Raw genomic sequence first — 24,312 nt, forward strand, 5'->3', positions numbered from 1 at the left:
ATGTCTCAAAGTTCAATTCTCATGAAAATGTAATTTTTATTCTCGCTCGCTTCAATCGCTCGGGACTTATATTAAGCAGATTTTTTTTAGCATAAGCGCCATGCACCTCTCTCTTTTTTTTTACTCTTTACGCTACTGCCGCAAAAAATCATGTTCACAGTGGCATACCGGCCACAAAAAAAGGAATGGAAAGAGAGAAGAGTAAAATATATTATTCTCTGGATATCACGTCAAAATCTATCACAAAATTGGATTTTTGTATTAAAAATGTCAAAATTTTTGCTCGCTCGCTTCGCCTACTCGCAACTTTTTTTTTCTTTTTTTATAAAGATAAATTCTGCCTGATACGCAATGTCTGGCCCTCTCAAAATCGTCGTCTCATTACACCTATTCATGACCGGGAAATTTTTGGCTCTTGCGATACGAAAAGCTATTTTATGACAGATTTTGAAAATATATCTAGAAAATGATATAACATTTCACATGTGATGGGGGGCCGGAGATCACCGATCAAGCCCCCATCTGTACACCCGAGGGACAGATCCAGCGTTAATTTCCCGATAACTGGTCGCTCAAAAAGAAAAGGAAAAAAAAAGAAGAAAAGAAAGGAGGATGCTCTGTAGATTTAAGCTTAAGTACATTTATTTTTTTTTGATGGATATTTTGTGCACTTTACCTAAATTTTTTACATATTTTTTTTGTAATGAACAGTCAAACAATATTAATGCGAACGTGAAGCACAAGCAAATTCCTAGGCCTACCGACCTGAAGGAGGAATTTTGATCGCAGAGACTCATGAAGATGATATATTCGCAATCAAAATATAGGCCTAATGTGAGCGCAAAGAGCTCTATCTATTTTTTTTAGTATTAGATTTAAATTATTTTCTGAGGGATTTTTAGAGGATGTTTTTATTGTATTCTCTCAAATCAAAATACACATTCACATTCCATAAACAAGTTGTACAAGATATTTGAAACACGATTCACACAACCCGCAACCTCCTCAGCAACTTTCCCAGCTCTAACAACTCTTAGGAAGACAGTGTCTACATTTTTCTTCTGTTACTATAGCGATCTCCGACCTTAACGGAGGAAGGATGCAAGAGGGATTATAAATTATACAATAAATAATTATATCATAAAATCACCATGCATCAAACTTCAAAGATACTGGAAATTAATACTGATGCGTTTCAACAATTGCAAAAAAGAAATATTGACAAGATGTATTAAATGACAAGAGAGAGGGAGAGAGGGGGAGGGAGAGAAAAAAAACAATGATAAAAAGGTGATGTTCTACCCCCCAGGTAAAGAGCCACAGTTACCGCATACCAGCTAGTAGGTCTATAGACCTATATATCTTACGTACTGTACCCTGGGACTGGAATCAAGATGGTTAATCATGATATTCATAAATATTTTCCATATATTCATTTTGGTTGTTCACTTTTCCTTGAATTAATTGCCTATTTCATGGATTTCCTTGAATACTGTAGGCCTACTCAAAAATGTTCTTAGATTTTTTTTTCTTGAATTTTAAAAATTCCTTGAAAAAAATCCTTGTGGCGTCAACAATTTCTTAAAATTCCACAAAACAAGGAAAAATCATTGAAAGTGGAAGCACTGGCAACGTTTTGAAACCAGAAAACCCCAGTCCTGCATTATGATATGAAAAACTTGCGCAACACAATATTCCCCGGTTTATCCCACGTCGTTCAATATCGGTATCCTATTTCGCTGCGCTGACAGTTATCTCGGTGAACGTTCATTCGCCTGAGCATCCCAGTGCAGCCGTCCCGATAACACGGAACAGCGCAAACACAGAAACGAGAACAGGGAAGTGAGGAATACTATGTCGGATCGGTGGTAAAAGTAACGAATTTTTCACTTTTTGCAAAATGGCTGTGCAATCATGGAGGTTATGTGCGAGATGGCTGGTGGAATGTGGTGTTTTGCCGTACGATCACAGGATAATGAATCAGGATGCAGAAGTTTTTGATCTGGGACAGACTCTTCGGGACGGTGTTATCTTGTGCCATTTGCTCAACCACATAAAACCAGGCTCAATAGACACTTTAGAACTATCGAACATACGATCCCAAACTTCACAGGTAATTTTGGTGGGATGGGTCTCTGCGCGTAAAGAGTGCATGTATAGCTCACAGTTTGTCATGATGGTGCCGTGATCTGATTTGTTGTGTTCATTGTGATTTTGAGCTTTGACTGAGCTGATGTAGCTAGTGTTTGTTTACTCTGAATGGATCTGGGTGACATAAACTTCATTAATAATATTGTTCATGATTAACTTTTGACTTTTGTTTTAATAATTGTGCCATTTCTGGCATTCATTCTCATTCAGTCATCCACACATTGTTGACTGAATTTTTGTGTTAATGTTTCAGTATATTCTAGCTCAAAGTTAGAGCTAGAATATGTTGACCAAATAATTTTGATTCAATTTCAAAGTTCGCCTTTGGGCAGTTGCCCCTCCTGAAAGTTTGAAAATTTACTTTTTTTTATGGTCAGTTCCCCCATGTCTGCGCAGTCTCCCAAGTCTGCGCACCCACGTATTTGCGCGATTCTAGTAAAAGAAGATACGCAACGGGCACGAACTTTACACATGCAATACATAGGCAGGTATTCATTAAAAAATCCTAATCAAAATGGTGGAAATATAATGAATTCAGGGCATTTCATGTGACGGCCTCAAAATGCAGCCTTTATCATCAAAATCCCCGAATCGTGTGCAAAGTGAATGAGTGCGCAGACATGGGGTACCATTTTTTTTTTTCAATCTGAAAATGACCGCCCGAGGTTTTTTCAAGAAAATCTTATATTTTCTTTCATTTTTTAATGAGAAGTTTGGTACACTTACTCTTAATAATGTAAGGAACACTATTAACCAAAAGATTTTGTGAAATAAGAAGAAATTCATGTTAAATCTTAACTCAAATTGTTAGGTGCGCAGACTTGGGGCCCACCATTATACTGAAAATTTTCATGACATCCTGCAATTTCACTTTACAAAATGAAAAAGCGCCCTGATAAAATGTTGTTTACGTCTCCTGCCGTCCTAGACAGCTGGCAGCCGTCTGTTTCGAGGAGTTTTTAAACATTTTTTAAAAATTTCTCCTCGTACACAGACGGCTCGCTATCGTGCAGCCACCATTAGGGGACTTGCAATGCAAAATTCCCCCCGTCGGGGCTCTTCAATTTTTGTCTTTAATGAATAAAAAAATTGAAAATTATTGCTACCAAAATGCAAATTAATATTCCCGCTTGGCATTAATTGCCAAAAAACGGAGAAAAATCAAGTTAAAAGGAACAAAAACAGTGACTTACCTCGGCTGTCACGCAGATTCACTTCCCCGTTTTATCCGATCTTAAGTATAGTGAGTGATTGTATTACCGACCGGCCTTGTATTACCGAACGCGCGCATCATATGCGTCAGAAAATAATCAAATACGCTCAAACCTTTGCAACTTCCTTCCAAAGGGAACTTAAATAAAAAAATGATGAAAAATTATCAAAAACACAATTTCGAAGTCTTTATATCCTCAAAACAATAAAATATGGTCAAAAAAAGCTCATCAGTGACTTTGTTGTTTTCCCAACTTTTCCCATAGAAAACACACGTTCGGCAATACGATGCCTTTTCAAGTGACCAAAATATTTCACTTGCGAAGAGGGGTCTGATTGGAAGCTGATGTCGTAAAAATGAAAAACAATTTCGGCAAAATTTCTGCATGTTTATATTTTGTAGGTACATGTATTTGTGTATTTATGGTGAAAGTTTGATGAATTTTATTGGAATAATGTGTTTGATATATGATCAAATTCATGAAAAGTGTTCGGTAATACGATCCACTACCATGTATACATAAACATATGGCCATTGAGTCCCCTGTACAGATCGCGCTAGAACTTCGGCTCTGTATTTGGTGAGTGAAGCCAATGGAGTTCAGCTGAACAACCAACATAACAGATACCGAAGCTTTTGGTCTACTGCCGTCCTAGCAATTTTCTTTTCTGCTTACGGCAATGTGTATAAATGTGATTTAATAATAAAGTAAATTTATTTTGTCATTTTAGTCTATTCTGCCTTAGATTCTTTGCCAAGATTCTGCCAATACCATGCATGTTTGTTTGCATTTTGGATGGTCAGAGCAATTTTACTCGATATTAGATGCTACAAATTATTTATTTAGTTTAAAGAAGATGCTCTGGAAAGGGTGTGCTCTTTAATACAGGAAAACAGATGGTTCCTTACTTCCTTTGAAATTTCTTTGCAATACATGTACATTAGAATTTGGAAGGGTAGGGTACATTTTCATTTAAAGATTCATATTAACTGACCTGCATTATAAATCACAGATTAAATTTTTTATGCACTGCAATTGATAATGGACATCTCAGGGATAGACTACACATGTATGTACTGTAGTTACATGTATAGTAGCTTTCATTGGACCCTATGACAATTTTATGGGCTCTTTTTTTTTAGTTTTCCAGGTCTCTTGGGGCATTTCAGGAGCAAATTAGCCCTTCAGGAGCCCCTGTGATTTTCCCTGCCTCCATTTTTTAAGCCCATCCACTACTCATCACAAAATAGTGAGTTTGACTCCGGAAGTAATGGTCAAGAAGGTTACAATGCCCACCTGGAAAAAAGGGCAATGACCCCAAATAGGAAGTTCTTGATTTACAACATAACCTGTCCTTGATAATGGCTCTGAATATAATTCCCATTTAAAAACACACTAACACACCCTTAAAGGGAAAGTTCACCCTGAAGAAAACTCTGTTGTAAAAATAGCAGAAAAAATAGTAAAAAATATTGGTGAAGGTTTGAGGAAAATACGTTAAATAGTAAGAAAGTTATTAGAGTTCAAAGTTTTGGATTTGTGACGTCATAAACGAGCAACTGCCCCATGTGTTATGTAATATAAAATGCATGAATTTCAAATTTTGTATGGTTCCTGATGACTTAATATTGTTTTCTATTCATGATCGGTTGTGAAATGATTTGTCTATTGATATACAAAAGGTACAGTGAGAACCATTTTCAATTTTCTGAGAAAATGACATTTCATTGATTTTTACCCATTCGCTATGTAGGAATGTTGCTCGCATATGACGTCACAAATCAAATAATTGAAATTCTAATAACTTTAATTATTTGATGAATTTTTCTCAAACCTTCGGCAATATTTTTTATTATTTTTTCTGCTATTTTTACAATAAACTTTTTGTCAGGGTGAACTTCCCCTTTAATATTTGTGTGTGTGTACATGTATGTGACTGTGGTGTACTTGAGTTTTGTCAGATGCGTAAAGTCAGATATTATTGCGCATGAGACCGACCTTTAACGTCATCATCTTGAAGATGTGACCATTGCTCGAACATCGAACCTCTGCATCAATTTGTAACTTCCCCATATACATGTACATGTAGATTGGATTACAGGCACATGCCACAATGCCCAGTTTTTAAATGCTACCATTGCTTTAAATACAAGAAATATGTGTTTGAAATCCATGTCATGGTTAAAAAGATGGGATATGTTGAATGCAGCTCCAGATTTTGTTAGTTATTCCTGAAAGTGGTGTTTTATAGTAAATACTTCTATTCATTGTACTTCCTGGTTTTGAGAATTGTATTGAAGAATGTCCTGTTTTTATGTATGTACAATGTACACCATATCACAAAGCAGGACTGGTTTATTTAAAGTTTGAAATACATACCCCGACCCGGTAAAAATGGTCAAAGGTTTTTTCTCGCTGATAATGATGAATAGAAAATAACTTTCTGGATAAAAGGAGAAACAAGTAAAGAGTGATATTTAAAACAAAACATGTACAATTTGTGATTTTGCAAGGAAGGATACTAATATTTTGATTGGGTGTCCCCAAAATAGTCTATTATAAAAAGGGTACTACAAGTCATAATTCAAGTTTTGACAAAGAATTAATGGGTAACAAGAAAAATCATCAATTGGCCACTGCAAGATGAAAAGTATTATTCACATAAATTGGTCCTAGTACCAAAACTCTATGCAGGGCTTTAAAAAAATCTCTTTCTTTTTAATATGAGGCTACTACGTGTAGAGAAATTGTGAAAGTTCGCTCATACTGGAGTGGACACCCAATAATGTATGTCGGTATTTTAAAGGTAAAAGACAGTAGTTGCAGGATACAATCATATCATGAGAAAGCTAGTGTTTTAGACCAAGGTTAATTGTCAAAATATAATACATAGATCGAGTACATTAATGTAAACGAATCTGATCATGAAATCTAATATCAAAATCGATAATTCTGATGACCACTTAAACACAGAATAGCATATGTGAGACTGGGTATTTAATAGTATTGCTTCGAAAAAAACACTTGAAGGAATTCCGTGCTTATTCGATAATTTCTAATAGCAATTACGCATTTTCTTCCAGAGCTATTTAGCCCATATCACAAACACTTTGGTGGTAATTTTAGTGGATCCTGTTCGAACTAATTTCGAGATTGTTACCACAGCTGGTATTTTAAAAATATTCACAAGAATCATTACAATAATAAAGTAGTATTACAGTGTAAAAAATCATAACTTGAAAATCCAAACAAAACATTCTTTTTAACAATACAGTACAGTTTATCTGTTTAAGTTGTTTGGTACTTTAACATACTTTCATATCCGCTTTCTATGAAGGCCTATAGTAGGTACATGTACATGTAGGTATGTAGCTGACAGTTGTTGTTGATATGAAAGTTTCACATTACTGATAAAATGCATGTAGTTCTCAGGTTCAGTGAAAACTTTCATTCAGCTACTTCCTTGCAGCCACAACCTCTATTATGAACTTTGGAATTTATAGTATAGCAGTATGTACATGTACGTGACCCATATACATGTATATGTACTGTACATGTACCTGTTTGAAGGTTAATTGAAATGGAACTCAAGTTGTTATGAAAATGATCTCACACATTCACAATATTTTACATGCACATATTAGAAATATCAGATTTTGAGAATTGATGATAAAGAAGCTCTATATTGTTTCAGTAATGGCTGTTAGGCATACAATTACGGTACATCTGTGTATACTGTAGGGGAGAGTGTCGTAAATGAGGCCCTGGACCCATTGGCGGCGGAAGCCACTAAATTTAGGGGGTGTCCACCTGAAATTTTGGGATGGACACATGTAAAAAATAGGACAAGCGCCCCAAAAATTTTTGAGAAGCAAAAAAAAAAAAAAAAAAAAAAAAAAAAAGGTCATCAACCTAAATTTTAGGGGGGGACAACACACGTGTCAAGGGGGTCCACGTGAATTTAGGGGGGGACGCAGGAAAAAAATTTGACAAGCAAAAAAAAAAAAAAAAAAAAAAAAAAAAAAGGTTATCAAAAAAAAATTTAGGGGGGACCATCCCCCCCACCTAAAATTTAGGGGGGGACACGTCCCCCCCGTCCCCCCCGCTTCCGCCGCCTATGCCTGGACCCCGTTTCTTAAAGGACTTGCAACTGTTGTAACTTTGCCATTATGGCAACTACCATGGAAAGCTTAATTCTGATTGGTTACTGAGCTCTGCTACCATGGTAGTTGCCATTATGGCAAAGTTACAACAGTTGCAAGTCCTTTATGAAACGGGGCCCCTGGTGTATTATGCAGTCCCCAATCTAAATTTTTAAGGTCAAAGCTAACTTTTCAGGGGGAAAATAATGATAGAAATTTATTATTTCATTCACATTCCAAAAGTAAATGATCATCAGACCCATCCAATTCTTATTCCTTGATTTGAAGCTCATCTTAAGAAAATATATGTGTCAAATACATGTATTATACAAGTAAAACATGTATTTTTATGTTCTTGTACTCCATTCATAGAATTTATACAATGTACTTGATACCTGTATTCCACAATTTAAAAAAGTCAGCACTGCTGAGATATGCAAGCGAAAAGCCAGTGCCAGGGGAGTTCCATTTGTAAAAAAAAAACATGCCCACCCCTCATGTGAGTTTTGGGGGAAATGTACGGTACTAATTCTTTGCTACACTGTAAATGTACATACATTGTAGGATCATGGATGTAATTCTTTGGTACATGTATATACATGTAGGGGTCATGGGATCTGCGTATGAATAAAATCTATTCGCCAACACAATTCTGGGAGAATAAAAGAAATGACAAAGAACTGGCATTGATGCATGAGAAAATTGAGAATACAATTTACAAGTTTGAAGGTCAGAAATGTTGGTTTGTAGAATGGCAGAAAACATCAGTGGTCAGAACTCAGAACAACCTACATGTACATGTGCATTGTTCAGTGGAGCCATGGAGGGGATGGCAAGAAAATGATATTTGATAAAAACTTACAATTTGCATTGTTTTAGCCTACCCCTTTCCAAGACTTGGTACATGTAATGTATGAACATTATGTATGTACATTGTAGGCCTACATGGAAGTGCTCTTGTCTCCTATGCAGACTCGTGAGGTGGGATCTCAGCGCGTGAAGCAAGCCATTTCAGATCTGCAGCCACAGTAGACCTAGTCTGCTATGCAGACTCCTTGAATCAGCTGTGGTACACACACTGCAGATGTGGGTCTACATTGATTTGTAGACTACATGTAGAAGTGCTCAGTGACAAAGTGCATGCCTCATTTAACAAGAGGATTAATTCTTGGGCTTTGTCATACAGTATTAGTAAAAAAAGGGACCTCCAAATAAATCTCCCTGCTTGCACTTTACAGGGGAATGAAACCTTTGGAAAATGTGGACTTGTGTGGAAACAGAAAAATCAAAGAATAAGAATAAAGAAAATTGGAGAAAAATCAGACAAATAATGAGAAAGTTACGAGCATTTGAATATTGCGATCAATGCTATAGAGATCCTCAAATTGGCAATGCGGCAAAGATGTGTGATGTCACATACATGTACGGTGAACAACTTTCCATGTTGTAGACTATAAAACGCCCCCAAATGTCTCCTTTTGCTCTTATGGTGATACTAACTTTTTATCAATAATGTACATGTACACTATGTACATGTATGTATTCTTTGAAAATTTGAATTACATGCCCTCCTGTAGTACATGTACATGATTTACTGATATGTGATAAAAGAGACAGTTTTTTTTAGTGAAAATTTTCTGAAATATACATAAGTACTGGGAGAGTTAGTTCACAAGTGACATCACTCATCTTTGTGGCATTGCCAACAGGATGATCTCCATAGCATTTATAGTGATTGCAATATTAAAATGTCTGATAACATTCTCATTATTTGTCAGATTTCTTTCAAACTTTTGTGTATCTACAGTATGTATCTTGTTCCAAAGGTTTTATTTTCTTCTTAGTTGTTCTCAAACAATGTCCACATCTACTGCAATGAACAAGTGGATTGTGACAATTGTAGTGCATTTTATCGGTACTCAAAGCCATGTTAAATTATTGTGTACATTTGTATCTTGAAGACTGCATAGTTTCTGGAGTAGTCACTTCCTGGTTTTGTCTGAAGAGTTTTTATTCCTCGACCCAATGAAGCATTTGATTTGGTAGCAGGTCTTTCTGTTGTTATTTGCCACATTACATGTAGGCTTACTGCCCTTTTTTGCGTCCTTATTTATCACAAGCATTTGTTTGTAAAGCCAACATTTTTGTATTCTCATTTGGTATTATTATCCATGTATATATGTACATGTACATACATGTATATCTCCATAGTATACATGTAGGCTTTTATAGCCAGTAGTACAGGTACTTGATTAATAATTGTAAAGTGAAGTAGTTAATAGCCCTGGGAATTATTGTGTACTCTACTACCTCAGTGTAGGCCAATAACAAGTGTAGATGTTTTAACTTGGCCCTGTGTACATGAAGGTCTAGTCACTAGTACATGTACATGTATTTTTGTCTGATTTTGCATTGGACATTAGGCCCTACAGACATGTACACATGGCCTACATATTTGTGTGATCATAAGTAATTAGGCTTCTACAGATACATATACATGTATGCATACATGTAAAACAAAACATACTTTCACATGTAGGCCTCTTTCTAAACACAGTAAACCTTCATGATCAATGATGTGAATTTGACACTCGTACTACTGCAGGTAATGAACATAAAGAGAGGGAAAGAAGAAATTTCTTTCAAATTGTTGAGTATGACTATGAGGAAATACATACATGTAGGCCTGTATGATAACTGTAGGCCACAAAAACAGATCTTGAAAGAGAAAATAAATAAATGATTATACATGTACATGTAGGCCATTATGCCTTCATGTATCACTAGAAATTGGCATGCTAAAATTTGTATAATTGTTTTTTGGCTATTAAAGTTTCCAACTGAAAAAAACTTTTTCCATGTACACTTGTAGATCTTCAAAATGAGCAATCTGCAATAAACTTGTCTGAACAGTGAACATATTCCTCTACTACATGTACATTTGATGTTTTATGATGTTTTCTTGTTTCCCTCAGATTTTTCTATCCCGAGATAAAAAACAAACTGGAATACCAGTATCAGTATCTTTTTACAATATGTTCAATCTAATTTCATTTCAACAGGAGAGGGTTACTTTAATTTGAGTGTGATTCATTGTGATATTGTGAGTTTTTAGCTTCTTTTTTTTCAAGAACACAATACAGCACATTGTTAGAAACTCATGTAAATTTCAGTGCACTTCTGGCAGAATGAACTTTGCTCCTTGTGGATAATCCAAATTGTAGGGCTAGACTGTGGATGATGTGGTAATGTTTTGTGACTGTACAGTCTTCCTTTCACCACATTTTGGTTTTATACAGACTAGTCTGTAGGTCAAGTCCAGGTCTTGTGAAGCCATTGCCCCCATACAGTAGGTCTACAATGCGTCATGGTTGTAAAAATAATTTATATACTTTGTAAGCCTACATGTAGGATGGGGGGGTGGGCAGTTTGGATAGAGAGAGAGAGCGTGCATGCATTTTGACTTGGAAGGGGGGGGGGGGGTGTAGAGAGGGGTGGCTGTTTTATACAACAGGGCCTCCACACTAAACCCTTTTTCTTACTGGTCCAGTAATTCTTCTTGGACCAGTAGGAGTACACTCAGTTTTTCCACTTTTTACTGGCCCGAACCTAACATTTACTGGTCCCCCAAAATAAAAGAAATAACAAAAAAGTTTTATTTTCCAGTCTTTTATTGCTTTTATTGCCTCATAAAAAACATATACATGTAAACTACACAAGAAAATATAATTCATGAGATCCATTTTTTCAGTTAAACAAGAGGAAGTTTTAATACTGGTCATGTACATGTAGGACCAGTAAATTTGGCTATTTCTGAAAACTTACTGGCCTGACAGCAATTTGTACCAGTCTGGGACAGTTGCCAGTGTCACACCCTACAATCAAAATCTACCATAATAATTGCACCTTTCAAAAGAAAAAAAAGAGAAAAAGATAGGCCACAGCACAGTTTCAGACAAATAATAAGAAATGCAATTTCCGTTTAATACCCCTCCCTTTCTCCTCACTTTCTGCAAAAAAATAATGAAATGAAATCACAGATGCCACATCAGAGGCAATTCTTCAATAAATCATAATGATATTATTTTATAATTGATTTTGGTACCCAAAATTGACATGCATTTGATTTTTTTGCAAATTTGCAAATTTGCAATTCCCCAATAAATGACAAGAACCAATATGACAGATCCTACATCTTGCTTGTTTGTTTATTATTCTTGAAGAGAAAAAGACATTTTTCAAGAATATTTAACATACATAGGCCTTTTACATGTATGTAGTTTGCCTTGTTTTGTCGCTATACATGTACATGTAGCATCTGAAAACAAGGAAATGTTACAAATCAGTTTTAATAGTGGCCTTTAATAAACCTACAAATGTAGAATAGACACAACAGGGGGCTCCATTGCTGATGTACAGCTTTGTAAACATGTCAGCGAATGAAATTCCTTACATTGCTCCTGAATACTTTCTTGATGTACATACACATCTAGTGGTCTGATGAAGCCAGACGTAAACTCCTGCAGTTGTGAATGCAAATATTTCCCAAAAGAAGTACGTGTCAAAATACCTTCGCAGGGTTGTACATGTACTTGTTTCCAAGTTATGCTCGCAGTAGGTGGTTTCAGACCGCCTTGAAATTCGTCAGTTCCAGGTATTTTCTGATCAGGAAATTTACCCCGATCAGAAAATACATGTACCAGGTAAAATTGGCAATGTGAAAGAAAATTACAGTCCGGCCTCTCTTATCCGGACACGGGACCAGCACCATTCCGGATAAGGGATTTATCCGGATCTGGGAGACCCAATATAAAATACATGTATACGCAGCTGCTGCCTGCGCCTCCCCAAAGTAACGGCGGTAGCTACCGGTACACGTTATCTATTGTAGTGGGCATACAGACAGTATTCACTGCACAGTGTGAATTGTAGGCGGTATTTTTACAGAAATGAAATTGATCGATGGCCAAAACTGTTGGATAATTTACCTGCGTAAATGATTGAGATATACATTGAGCATACATCGAAAGAAAGAGAATGACTCAATGAAACTGGGTTTACAAATTTTAGATCTTCGCGGCGGGTATCGCAGCTTCGCAATGTCAGCCATTGTTATACTGACTGTACATGTAGGCTCAAACATGATAGATGGCGCTGTCCGTATTGAGGCCTAAATTAGCCAGTGAGACATGCATTGTTTTTCACGGGAAACAAAGGGAGAACATGATGAAATGTTTGCGCTGCTGATTAACTAGAAAATTATCCCGCTTAGTTCTTTCTGTGATATGGGTGAGATATTTTCATGAAAAATAATGCTGTTGTACAATGTTGGTAGACTACATGTACATGTATATTGGAAAATATGTAATCAAAGTGAGTTTGCATAAAAGACGGCGTTAAGATTGAAATCTCATTTTCTCACGTCCTTGATTGATTTTGAAAAAAAAAAAAATCTCGGCAAGTGTGCGCCGGATAATAGAGAGATCCGGATAAGGGAGGTCGGACTGTACATGTACACTTAATCTCCCCGAAAGAAAATACCCACTTAATAGAAGGTACATGTAGGCACCTACTTGTCTATTAAAATTACGAGAACTTTTCTACGGTCGCAGGTGTTTTGGCAGTATGAAAGCAATTTACGGAATTTTTAGCCCAGTACAGTATGTAGATGGGCGCGGGCGCCGTTTGTGGCTGCTGTGCTAGCGATTTTGAATCTCGCGTCTTGCTTGCTTATCAGACCATACTGTGCATGCTCATAACTTATTCAGGAATTTATCCTGAAGGGTATGTTACGGGGCTGTGTGAATGCGGGAATACTGGGATATTAATGGGTATTTTGGGGCCTAAAAAAGTTCTTGTAATTTATCGGGGATTCTTATGATTGAGGCGGTTTGAAACCACCTGCATTTATGCAAAGGCATATTACAAGATGTTCAGCATTGGCTTGCTGAGTTACATGAAGTGACCTGGAATGGGGCACCTTGTCTTCTCAGATACATCTACATACTGCACATTTTGATAAAAACTTTGAGAACTTTACTCAATAAGGTCTGGTTCAGGTGTATATAATGTACAAAAATTGTCTGTGGTATTTTTGGCCTGAACAAGTTCTCATTAAAATGATAATGCTTGTGATCAAGGTTTTGTCTGAAAGCATTCAATGTGAAGGCCTGTGTCAGCGTACAGTGTACTTTCTTAATATACATGAATGATTTTTCATAAAAGAACCAGACCCAAGAAAATTATTTTCAAAACTGGTAAATGTAGTTTGAAACTCAGACCATGTTCAAGCCTTTTTCATCCCCAAGACAAGGTATAAACTGTTCTGTATTTCTAATCATACAGTGTGTACATGTACCACGTAGGGAAAAAATGTGAACGTGTCCTTTTTCAGGATAAATGTGAACACGACCACCTCTAGACGTGGCTCTTTGGTCTGCCAAACTCTGCATGGACTACATGTACTTTGACAGTTGACATTGAGAAATAAGAAGAGCACTGACCATTTGGAGCTTTGTGAAGAGATTATGAGGAAATCCTACCATCATTAATGGCTCATAGAAAGATACTAAACAGGTGTATATACATTCAAGAAACTATGAAAATAAACAGAAATTTTAGAATGATCCATACTGCACTTTGAATTATAGAATCACTTCAAGAAGCTTGAAATCATTGGTTGGCAGGAAAGTTGCTAATACCAATATTGACACGTGCTGTATAATGATTGAAATATTTTTGGATAAATAATTATACCTTTTAAATCTTTTTATGCTTTCTGTAGGCCTACATGTACATTCCCTTCATGCTTTTACGTTCCTGTATGAGATACATGTAGTGCACCTCAAAACTACATGTACTTCTATGGGCCTAGGGTAGGAAATAGGTACTGGGTAATTTTTTTATTTTTTAGGGGCTATCTTTTTGTCCATATGGGGCAATTGCAAAACTTTTGGGGCTACATTTCTTTCATTTTAAAGTCTACTTCTAAGGGGCAACAAGTTATTATGCAGTAAATGCAAATTATTCTGCCATAATTTGAAAAGTGATTTACAAATTTTCTTGAATATCTTGGGGCGACTCTTGAAAGAATGGTCGACCCAAAGCATGTACATGTATTTGGGGGAATTTTAGGGGCGATTTGGGCTGGCATGAGATCAAAATCGCCCATTGCCACCATACTACATGTGTACACTGTAGTCTGTGTAGACCTATAGCAAGAGAGATTCAGACTATAAAAAACAGATGGATTGATGTACATACATGTATTGTGCCTATCACATGAAAAAATCATATTGTTGTACAGGTACATGCACATTGTATGTGGATACACATAGCATAGCGAGCAAGTGTTTATGAAGATATTTTTTTTTTTGAGAAATGGCCAAGTCATTGAGGGGGTAATGAAGCAAGTCGTTAGCAAGCTGTGAACTCATCGCTCATCCTCGAAATCTGAATCTCATCATTGGATGGTCAGATCAGGGAATACATCCACGGTCAGACATTGCATTTTGGTATGCCCGAGGGTGGGGGGGAGGGGGTGTTACACTTAAAGGACAAGTCCACCCCAACAAAAACTTGATTTGAATAAAAAGAGAAAAATTCAACAAGCATAACACTGAAAATTTCATCAAAATCGGATGTAAAATAAGAAAGTTATGGCATTTTAAAATTTCGCTTATTTTCAACAAAATAGTTATATGAACGAGCCAGTTACATCCAAATGAGAGAGTTGATGACATCACTCACTCACTATTTCTTTTGTATTTTGTTATATGAAATATTTTTATTTTCTCGTCATTGTCATGTGAAATGAAGTTTCATTCCTCCCTGAACATGTGGAATTCCATTATTTTAACATTTTGTGCTTCAGGCAAGGAGGTCCTAATCGTCAAATTCGTAAAAATTGAAATATTGTATAATTCAAACAATAAAAAACAAAAGAAATAGTGAGTGAGTGACATCATCGACTCTCTCATTTGGATGTAACTGGCTCGTTCATATAACTATTTTGTTGAAAATAAGCGAAACTTTGAAATGTCATAACTTTCTTATTTTACATCCGATTTTGATGAAATTTTCAGCATTGTGCTTGTCTGATATTTCTCTATTGATTCAAATCAACATTTTTCTGAGGTGGACTTGACCTTTAAAATGTTACATTATTCAATTGATTGACAATTTTAAAAGCAATTTTCAAACAATCACTTTCATATTTAAAGCCCCAAATATGCTTTTCACATTGCATTTCCTTAACCCCATACTATCCTTAACCCCGGACTATCCTTAACCCCATACTATCTTTTTATGGATTCACACTGTCTTTCTTAACCCCATACTATCTGCTTAGCCGGGGTTAACGCCTTAACCCCGGACTATCCCACAGCTCATGAATATTGATGATTTTACCATACAGCGCGTGATTAACGTGCAATTTCGACTTCTGTGATTGGCTATTGCTTAGCCCCACTTTTCCTTAGCCCGGTTTCGATTCACACTGCATCTCTTAGCACCACAATTGTGGTGCTAGCACCGCAATATGCTGGCTAACCCTGCTTTTTGCAGGGCCAGATAGTACCGTACTATTTACCGTGCTAGCCCACTTTGCTAAAACGTAGTGTGAAAACGAAGTGGGCTAAGCTTAACCCCGGGAAATTCGTGGGGCTAAGACCCCCCCCTTAGCCCCACCAATTTAGGACAAAAAGTGCAGTGTGAAAAGCATATTAGAAAAGGGACATGATGCTTGATCAAACGATTCCTTTTCTAGATTAAATAAATGAATAGGGCTCTAAAACTACTTGCACAGAAATACAGGGGGGGGGGGGGGTTATGGTCACTGCCATCATACATGTAGGTAGAGTAGACACCATGCTTGTCCAGAAAGCCTCTTTATATGATTCAAGGTGTATGCCCTTTTACTGTACATTTTGTTCATTCCCCCACAGAAATTTTCAAGCTTGCGGCAAGATTGCGACTAGCTTGCGGCAAGCATGCGACTAGCTTGCGGCATGCTAGTAACTAGCATGCGGCTAGCTCAATAAGCGTGTAATATGCGTGCAGAGTAATAGTTAAGCGATCTTTTAACGAGCAGGGACTGTTCGCTAGCATGCACTCTCTTATTAAGCAAGCACCCTGCTAGTCGCATGCTAGTTACTAGCAAGCGGCACGCTTAAATTTCTGTAAGGGTTGTTCATTGTAGCATAATTATATGCATACAATTCTAGAAATATCCTTCCATCAGGGCTATTTCAATTCTTCTAATTTTTCATTTCTTGCTAAAAGTGGATTTATGGAGTAGATGTCTGCTCAGTGAGTAACACTCTTCTTTCACCCGTATGGCATACCAGATGTGAATGCTCAATATTAAAGCTTTAACCAACTGCGTGCCATACTGCCATAAAGTCATCAAAGTATATTGAATATTGGATGCATAGGGTTAATAATGAGATCAGGGAGCGTATTAGATGGCGTATCATTTCACACCAGATCCCGAACGCCAAGCACAGCTTGTAATCCAATAAATCTTTGGAAACCTGAAAGTCGTGCTGCCGCCACAGCATGAGCTATTTGACGGAGAGAGAGTCCAAATCCATTTTCGGCGAACTGGTTTAATCGAGCGAGTGCGTGCATGCCTCGGTGATGTAATAAGTGGAGGTGTAGTTCGACAACGTATCATTTGCACATGAAATTAAGATTATTTGCGTGTTGCGGATGAGGTGATTTGGCAGTAGTCACAAATTGGTACTCACTTTATCAGTGATGTAGATGTAAACTTCTTGGTTATTTTTGTACAAGTGGTATTTGGGGACCTACATGTACATGTAGTAGTGGAGAACACTGGATGTTGCATGTATTTTGTGTTTTTTTCATATTTATTATGATTTCCTGGCTGTCATCTGTAGTCCTATGGTATCCTGGAGAAAATACAAGAGCCATGGAAATCCCTATTCATTGCAATATAAAGCTTATCCAATAAAAGTACTAGTGCAGATTTAACCAGTAAGTTGTGAAAAGGACCCCCAAATAAGAAAAACATATTAATTATTATTTTTACCTGTCTTATGGCATACATGAATATATTTGTTATTTTAATTGAATTATGGTTTAATTTATTTTTTCTATCATTCATTCATTCATTCATTCATATTCTTTCATTCAATTATTTAGTTTTATTCATTCATATTCTTTCATTCAATTATACAATTTCATTCATTCATTCATTCATTCAATTTCATCCATCCATTCATTCATTCATTATTTTGTTTGTTCGTGCATCCATTTAATTTTGTCCGTCCATCCATCGTTCATTCTTGCATACATCTAAGTCTTTTTTTTTAGGGAAGGGGGCATACACTGTAGCATCTGGGGGCCGTTTCATAAAGCTGTTCGTAAGTTAAGAGTGACTTTAAGAACGTTAAGAAAGACTGGTGATGCTATCTTACATGTACGTACTAAACCATCGCCAATGTATATACCATGTACCACAAGAAAGGATCACCAGTCGTTCTTAAAGTCGCTCTTATGAACAGCTTTATGAAACACCATCCTGGTTACAGGAAACATCTCAGTTGTCTTAAGTACATGTAGGTACTTGGTCTTTTTGGCCATTTTCACACAAAAAAGTATAGAGGGGTATTCAAAACTTGTTCCCTGATAATACACGTACAAGTAGCCAACCGTATTGTATTACATTATATAAAAAGACCCTCATCATGACCAATTGTCTTGAGAAATTTTAAAAATGTATGTGATTTTTTTTAACCATTTTGAATTGAGTCACCATCTTTGTGACCCTAATAGGCCTATACTGTTGTGGCCTGTTTGGAATGTGGCCTGTTTGGCTCAGACAAATCACATGCTTCTTCATGGAGCTGATCATACTGTATATGTAAACGGGAAAACATCCCCTTTCAGATATTCTTGTTATTTATAAATGATCCAGATGGCTATCTACATGCATCTCTCCCCTACATGTACATGTAACCCCATGCTTGCCCACAGGTGTGCCTTTGCAGATTAAATCTCTGCACTGTACATTGGCTATGACTGGGAACCAAAAAACATGTCACACTTGTACAGAGCATTAATGAGGAGGAACATATTGTGCTACAAGTCATGTGATTCATTTGTTTATGCTAAGGCAATGCGGTGGTATGCCAGTGTTTATAGAATGTTACTGATTATGACAGCTTCCTCTGGGAGTGAACCAAGTACCCCTTTCCCATTTAAAAGATCAAGATGTAGTCCAGCCCCTGGCCATTTTTAACCTTTTTCTCACAGGCAAACTAAGGGGAGGGGGGGGGGTCTAAATGGCAAGTTAGCCCCTCTTATAAAGCAAGTATTTCCATAGATGGGGTTGAGGCAAAAAATTTGGCCCATGAAAAAAAGGGTTAAGTACATGTATACTACGGGGTTGACGATTTAAAAAAAAATCTCAAAATGATATAATCCTTTTTAATAATGTAGGCCTTAAAAGTACAAGATGAGAGAGTAGTGAGTACCAGTACAGTAGGTATTAAAGTGTGAAGTGAGGAATGGACAATAAGTGGTTTTAAACCGCCTCGATCATAAGAATCCTCGTTAAATTACAAAAACTTTTTTAGGCTATAAAATACCCATGAATTATTTCTGCATTCACACCGCCCCGAAACATACCCTTCGAGATAATTTCCTGAAGTCACAAGCATGCGCAGTATGGTCTGATAAGAAGGCAAGGCGCGAGATTCAAATTCACTAGCCCGGCAGCTACCCACGGCGCCTCGCCCAACGACACGCTGGGCTAAAAGTTCCCGTAAATTGCTTTCACATTGCCAAAATACCTGCGACCTTGGAAAAAGTTCTTGTAATTTCGCCAAGTACCTACTATTTAGCAGGTATTTTCTTTTGGGGAAATCACGCGTAGTTTGCTTTCACATTACCAAAGTACCTGGTATTTTCTGTTTGGGGTAAATTTCATGATCAGAGAGAATATCTGGAACTGACGAACTTCGAGGCGGTCTGAAACCACCTATTGTTTGGGAACAGATTCTTGAGGGAGATGATGAGCAAAGAAATTCATTCAACAGCTTTTTTCTGATCAAGGAGTAATACCAGCACTCTTGTTCTGATGACTCCCCCTCTCACTCAATGAATTGCCTCTCGTCGTCCTCAAACTTCTCCCATTGCAATCAGTTTACTCAAGATTGGAGATGTTTTTGCGAACTATTTTCGACGTTCTGACTCATCACCTCACATCTTCTTCATCCTAGTCATCATCCCAAAATATTGCTCTTCCTTTTTTCCCCCTCTCTCACTCCGTCTCCATCTCTGTCTGTTTTATATGTGCCCCTCTTCTCAATCTTTCCCATTCTGTGTGTCTTCATGTTTTGCACTCGACCACACTCTTTCAGTCCTTAGGTGGTTTCAGACCGCCTCGAAGTTAGTCAGTTCCAGGTATTTTCTGATGGGGAAATTTACCCTGTTCAGAAAATACCAGGTAATATTGGCAATGTGAAAGCAAATTAAGCGTAATCTCCCCGAAAGAAAATACCCACTAAATAGTACATGTAGGTACTTGTCAAAATTCTGTGAACCTTCACGGGAATTTTTCAAGGTCGCAGGTGTTTTGGCAATGTGAAAGCAATTTACGGGAACTTTTAGCCCAGTGTGTAGTTGGGCGCGAGCGCCGTGAGTGGCTGCTGAGCTAGTGATGTTGAATCTTGCGTCTTGCCTGCTTGTCAGACCATACTGCGCATGCTTGTTCACTTCAGGAACTTATCTCGAAGGGTATGTTTCGGGGCTGTGTGAATGCTGGGTATCTTTTAGCCTAAACAAGTTCTCATAATTTATGGGGATTCTTATGATCAAGGTGGTTTAAAACCTCCTCTTGTGTTCCTGTCTTGGTCTCTTTTCTCCCCCTCTCTTCTCACTCTTTCTATTTATTTCTCTCTTTTCCCTCCTGACATGTTCTTTTTTTCACTCTCTCTTCTTCAGATTCACACCATGAATGATAATTTTAGAACTGTTTTTTTATACAGAAATGGCCAAACTGTATAGTTGTATTGTGATAATAAACCTGAGTGACAAGTCCAACATCTCTACTAAAGCAGAATGAAGCTCTTAGGAACAAGTTAGTCTGAAAACAGAATAATCAAAGAATAGGATTAATCAAAATTTCAAAACGATTGGACAGACAATATAGAAAATTAATATGAGCATTTGAATTTTTAAATCATTATTGCTTGTGAGATCCTCCCATTTGGACCAATATTTGTTATGCCACAGAATCCCCCTTTTTATACTGAAATGTACTGGAGAGATTGTGATCTGTCTGAATATGAGAGCCATGTGTGTGTTTGTCTATCATAATGAAATGTGATTAGATTGAGTAGTGGTGATTGATTTATGGCTTGTATCCCATTACATTTTGTAATCTAAACACTGTGATTCATTTACTAATAGGATTTGGGCATTCCCAGTCATAATTAAAATTGATTGATAGCAATGATACTCTTGTATAGTAATTTGTGTATTCGCTGAAAGTAATTGGAATGATTAGGGAAGGATTAAATATTTTTATTAAAAAAATAATGCTGTACATCATGCAGTACAGAAAATGCCTCTCAACCATATTTGTTTTTCAAACCTTAAATTCAAAATATTAATTTGATGAATACATGTGCAGTATACAAACCATGGTGTTTTGATTTTCCGATTTCATTCTCTCAGAATGCATGTACATGTATCATGTGCATTGTAGTACATTGATATAGGAAAGGGAAAAAATGCTCTGGGTATAGTCATATTAGAATTACATTTTCAGTCTTTAGTTTCAGACCATCATCAGGAACTGATTTGTAAACTGAAACAGGTGCATGTATTCACATGTAGGGAAACTGAATAAATTCAGTATAAAAAGAAACAACTCTACAAAAAAATACATACCGGTACAACAATAACTCATGTTCTCCAAGTGCATACATGCACATTTAAAGGTGATTTTATTGAGAAAATACTCATGTTGACAACAATTTTTTTATCATATTTGATTCATGTTTGTTTATCCAAGTCCTGTAGTATTTTGATTCATGTATGTTTTTTTACTTATTTTTACAGTTCTTGTGTATGAAAAACATCCGAACATTCCTACGAGCCTGTTCTAGAGTATTCAAGATACGAGAAGCCGACTTCTTTGATCCAGCATGGCTCTTTCAGATGTCAAATTTTGGAATGGTAAGAAATTGAACATTTCAAGTTTGCTGTTTTCAGTTTTGTGTTAAAATTTACATTTCTGTGTTCTTCAGTGTTCCAATCCACAAATATTTTTTATTTTATGTTTTTTTTGGTGAAAATTTAATAAAAAGGTAAGTTTCTGGATCATTTTGCACTAGAGTTTGCAGTTTTTGTGGTGATCGCTCGATAAACATTGCTATGTACAGTTTTGAGCAGCAGCAGATTTCTCCCAATGATGCACATTGTTATGTTTTGATATTCATGATTTTCACTGAATTTCTTATCCTTCAATGTACACGTGTTAGGCAGAAAAAGTTATGTTTTCCATGGAAACTCTGTAAATTATGTGTTCTCTCAAAATTCTGTGAGTTTTATCTCGACTTAAAAACTGGAATAGGAATGATTTGAATGATAACTTTGAAATATTTTGTTCCTTTTATAACCCTCCCCCTGTAGATTTGGATTGCAATCTCAGGATTGAAGTACAAAATATTGCGAGAATATAGTCTCGGTAGGAAAATTTGAAGAAAAAAAAATCAGGATCAATGGGGACATGCTTTATCAGTTCCATGACATACATGTATGTTCCAGAGGTAATTGCTCCGATGGAAAATCTGCAAGTTAAGCCAAACATAATACCTACTTACCTCCAAAACTAAACCCTATTACCCTTTTTAGACAGGCTAAAATTTCCTTAACCCCGTACTATTGGTGGGGCTAAATTGCAATTTAGCCCCACCTATAGTACGGGGTTAAGCTTAGCCCACTTTCGTTTTACACAGCGTTTTTGCAAAGTGGGCTAACCCCACCTATAGTACGGGATTATTTGGCCCTGCAAAAAAGCAGGGTTATCCCACCAATTGCGGTGCTAAGAGCAATAGTACGGGGTTAAGATCGCATGTGTAAAACGTAAGTGGGCTAAGCTTAACCCCGTACTATTTGGCCCCACCTACTACGGGGTTAAGGAAATTGTAGCGTGTGTAAAAAGTGTACGAGTGAAGCACTTGTACTACGAATGATCGACAAAAACCACTAGTCCGGGGTTAGCGAGTTTCGTGTGTAAAAAGCAAGCATTCCTTATCCGGGGTTAGCAATAACAATTTGGCATGTGTGAAAAGGAAAAAATATAGTACGGGGTTAAGGATAGTACGGGGTTAGCGATAGTCCGGGGTTAAGAAAATCCTGTGTAAAAAGGGCATATATGATATCCTCTAGCCATACATTATTCTGAACCAAAAACTCTGTTCCTAACTCTCAACCTATGCCCTCTAAAGTATTGAGACAGGAGCAATGAATTGGCGCAGGAGAAAATGTTGTATCACTGTGTCATATACACATTCATTTGCCACTCTCCACCCAGGTGTAGAAAATGGGTACATGGTAGGAATGCATTATTTGAATGCTCAAGCATATTTTGGGGTAAAAGTATTCAGCACTTTAATACAAATGTTATACAGTGGTATTAATGTTGCATTTAAAAAAATAGTATTGATACATCAATATGAGACAAATTCTGTCATTGTTTCTTTCATTCGTAAACTAAATCACATGCACATGATTTTTTTTAAACCCCTATTCTAGCTCATCGATCTGCTCTCCAAACTCTCAAACACAGATGATGCCATCCGTATGGGAGCAGAGTAAGTATGAAGTAAACAGCTGTTATAAATCTATCTTCATCGTGGATATATTTTGAATATCATTATGAAGTCCAGTATGTGGCTATTCAAGAATGGAAAACATACGTGTAGTATTTCCTTCATGGTATATTTTCACTGTACGCCTACAACTAATAGCTCAGCAGCCTCAGCTAGTGGAGTACAAACATAATTTTCCTTTTTGTTTACCTTTCATGGCAAAACCAGGCAAATGAAAATTTTGCAACAGACGTGAGAGGAAATCATCAGTGGAAGATTGATGAAATTCTATCTATTAAAGAAAACGTATTATTAAAAAGATAGTAACAGTTGTAATTTGGTGTCGTTAAATACAAGTACATGCACATGTAGGTCTGTCATATTTGAAATACATTCCAAAAGTATTAAAGATCCTCCATAATGAATGATTTCAGCTACATTTCTTCAATGAATTAACAGACACATTTATTTTATAAACACTTCTTTAGAAACTTTCATTACATGATTGGTAAATTGCTATTTTACATGTACCTACAGTGTCTTCATCAATTTACTTTATTTCTTTCTGTTTTATTGAAACAAACTTGAACTTAAAGCCAAATTACAGTAGTTGCAGTAAAGCACTGATTTCCTGAGAAAGTCTGTAAAACCAAGTTAAGTACTACTATATCATCTTCGATCTAGATCTGGTACAGTTACATGAACTGAACTTTGTGAAATCATAAAATCTAAGCTGAAAAACAATCACACTGAAGATCGTCAACACAGAGAGGCACACGTGGGACAGTGTATAATGTATTGCTGGAATAAAGACCTGACGTTAGTGCCCGAATCCGCGCTTATTTTGCTTATTTCTCAGCAATTACACAATTTCTTCCAGAATCCTTCGGCACATATTTTTATTCATATAAACAGACACTTGGGTGATCATTATATTGGATTCTGTAAAAAGTCATT

General features: G+C 36.7%; 1 protein-coding gene across 4 annotated transcripts in view; it reads left to right on the forward strand.

Moving 5' to 3' along the window:
* The first annotated feature begins 1,771 nt into the window (after window positions 1-1,771).
* LOC121429281 (guanine nucleotide exchange factor VAV2-like) overlaps window positions 1,772-24,312 on the forward strand; it is an 80,687-nt gene continuing 58,146 nt past the window's right edge. For all 4 annotated transcript variants that reach the window (XM_041626275.1, XM_041626276.1, XM_041626278.1 and 1 more), the window contains exons 1-3: window positions 1,772-2,113; window positions 21,602-21,718; window positions 23,300-23,358. In XM_041626275.1, coding sequence (XP_041482209.1) covers window positions 1,901-2,113; window positions 21,602-21,718; window positions 23,300-23,358 — 389 coding nt within the window. In that variant the 5' untranslated portion in view covers window positions 1,772-1,900. The remainder of the gene's footprint in view (window positions 2,114-21,601; window positions 21,719-23,299; window positions 23,359-24,312) is intronic.

The sequence above is a fragment of the Lytechinus variegatus genome, chromosome 15 (assembly GCF_018143015.1).
Source record: "Lytechinus variegatus isolate NC3 chromosome 15, Lvar_3.0, whole genome shotgun sequence".
Classification (NCBI taxonomy): Eukaryota; Metazoa; Echinodermata; class Echinoidea; order Temnopleuroida; family Toxopneustidae; genus Lytechinus; species Lytechinus variegatus.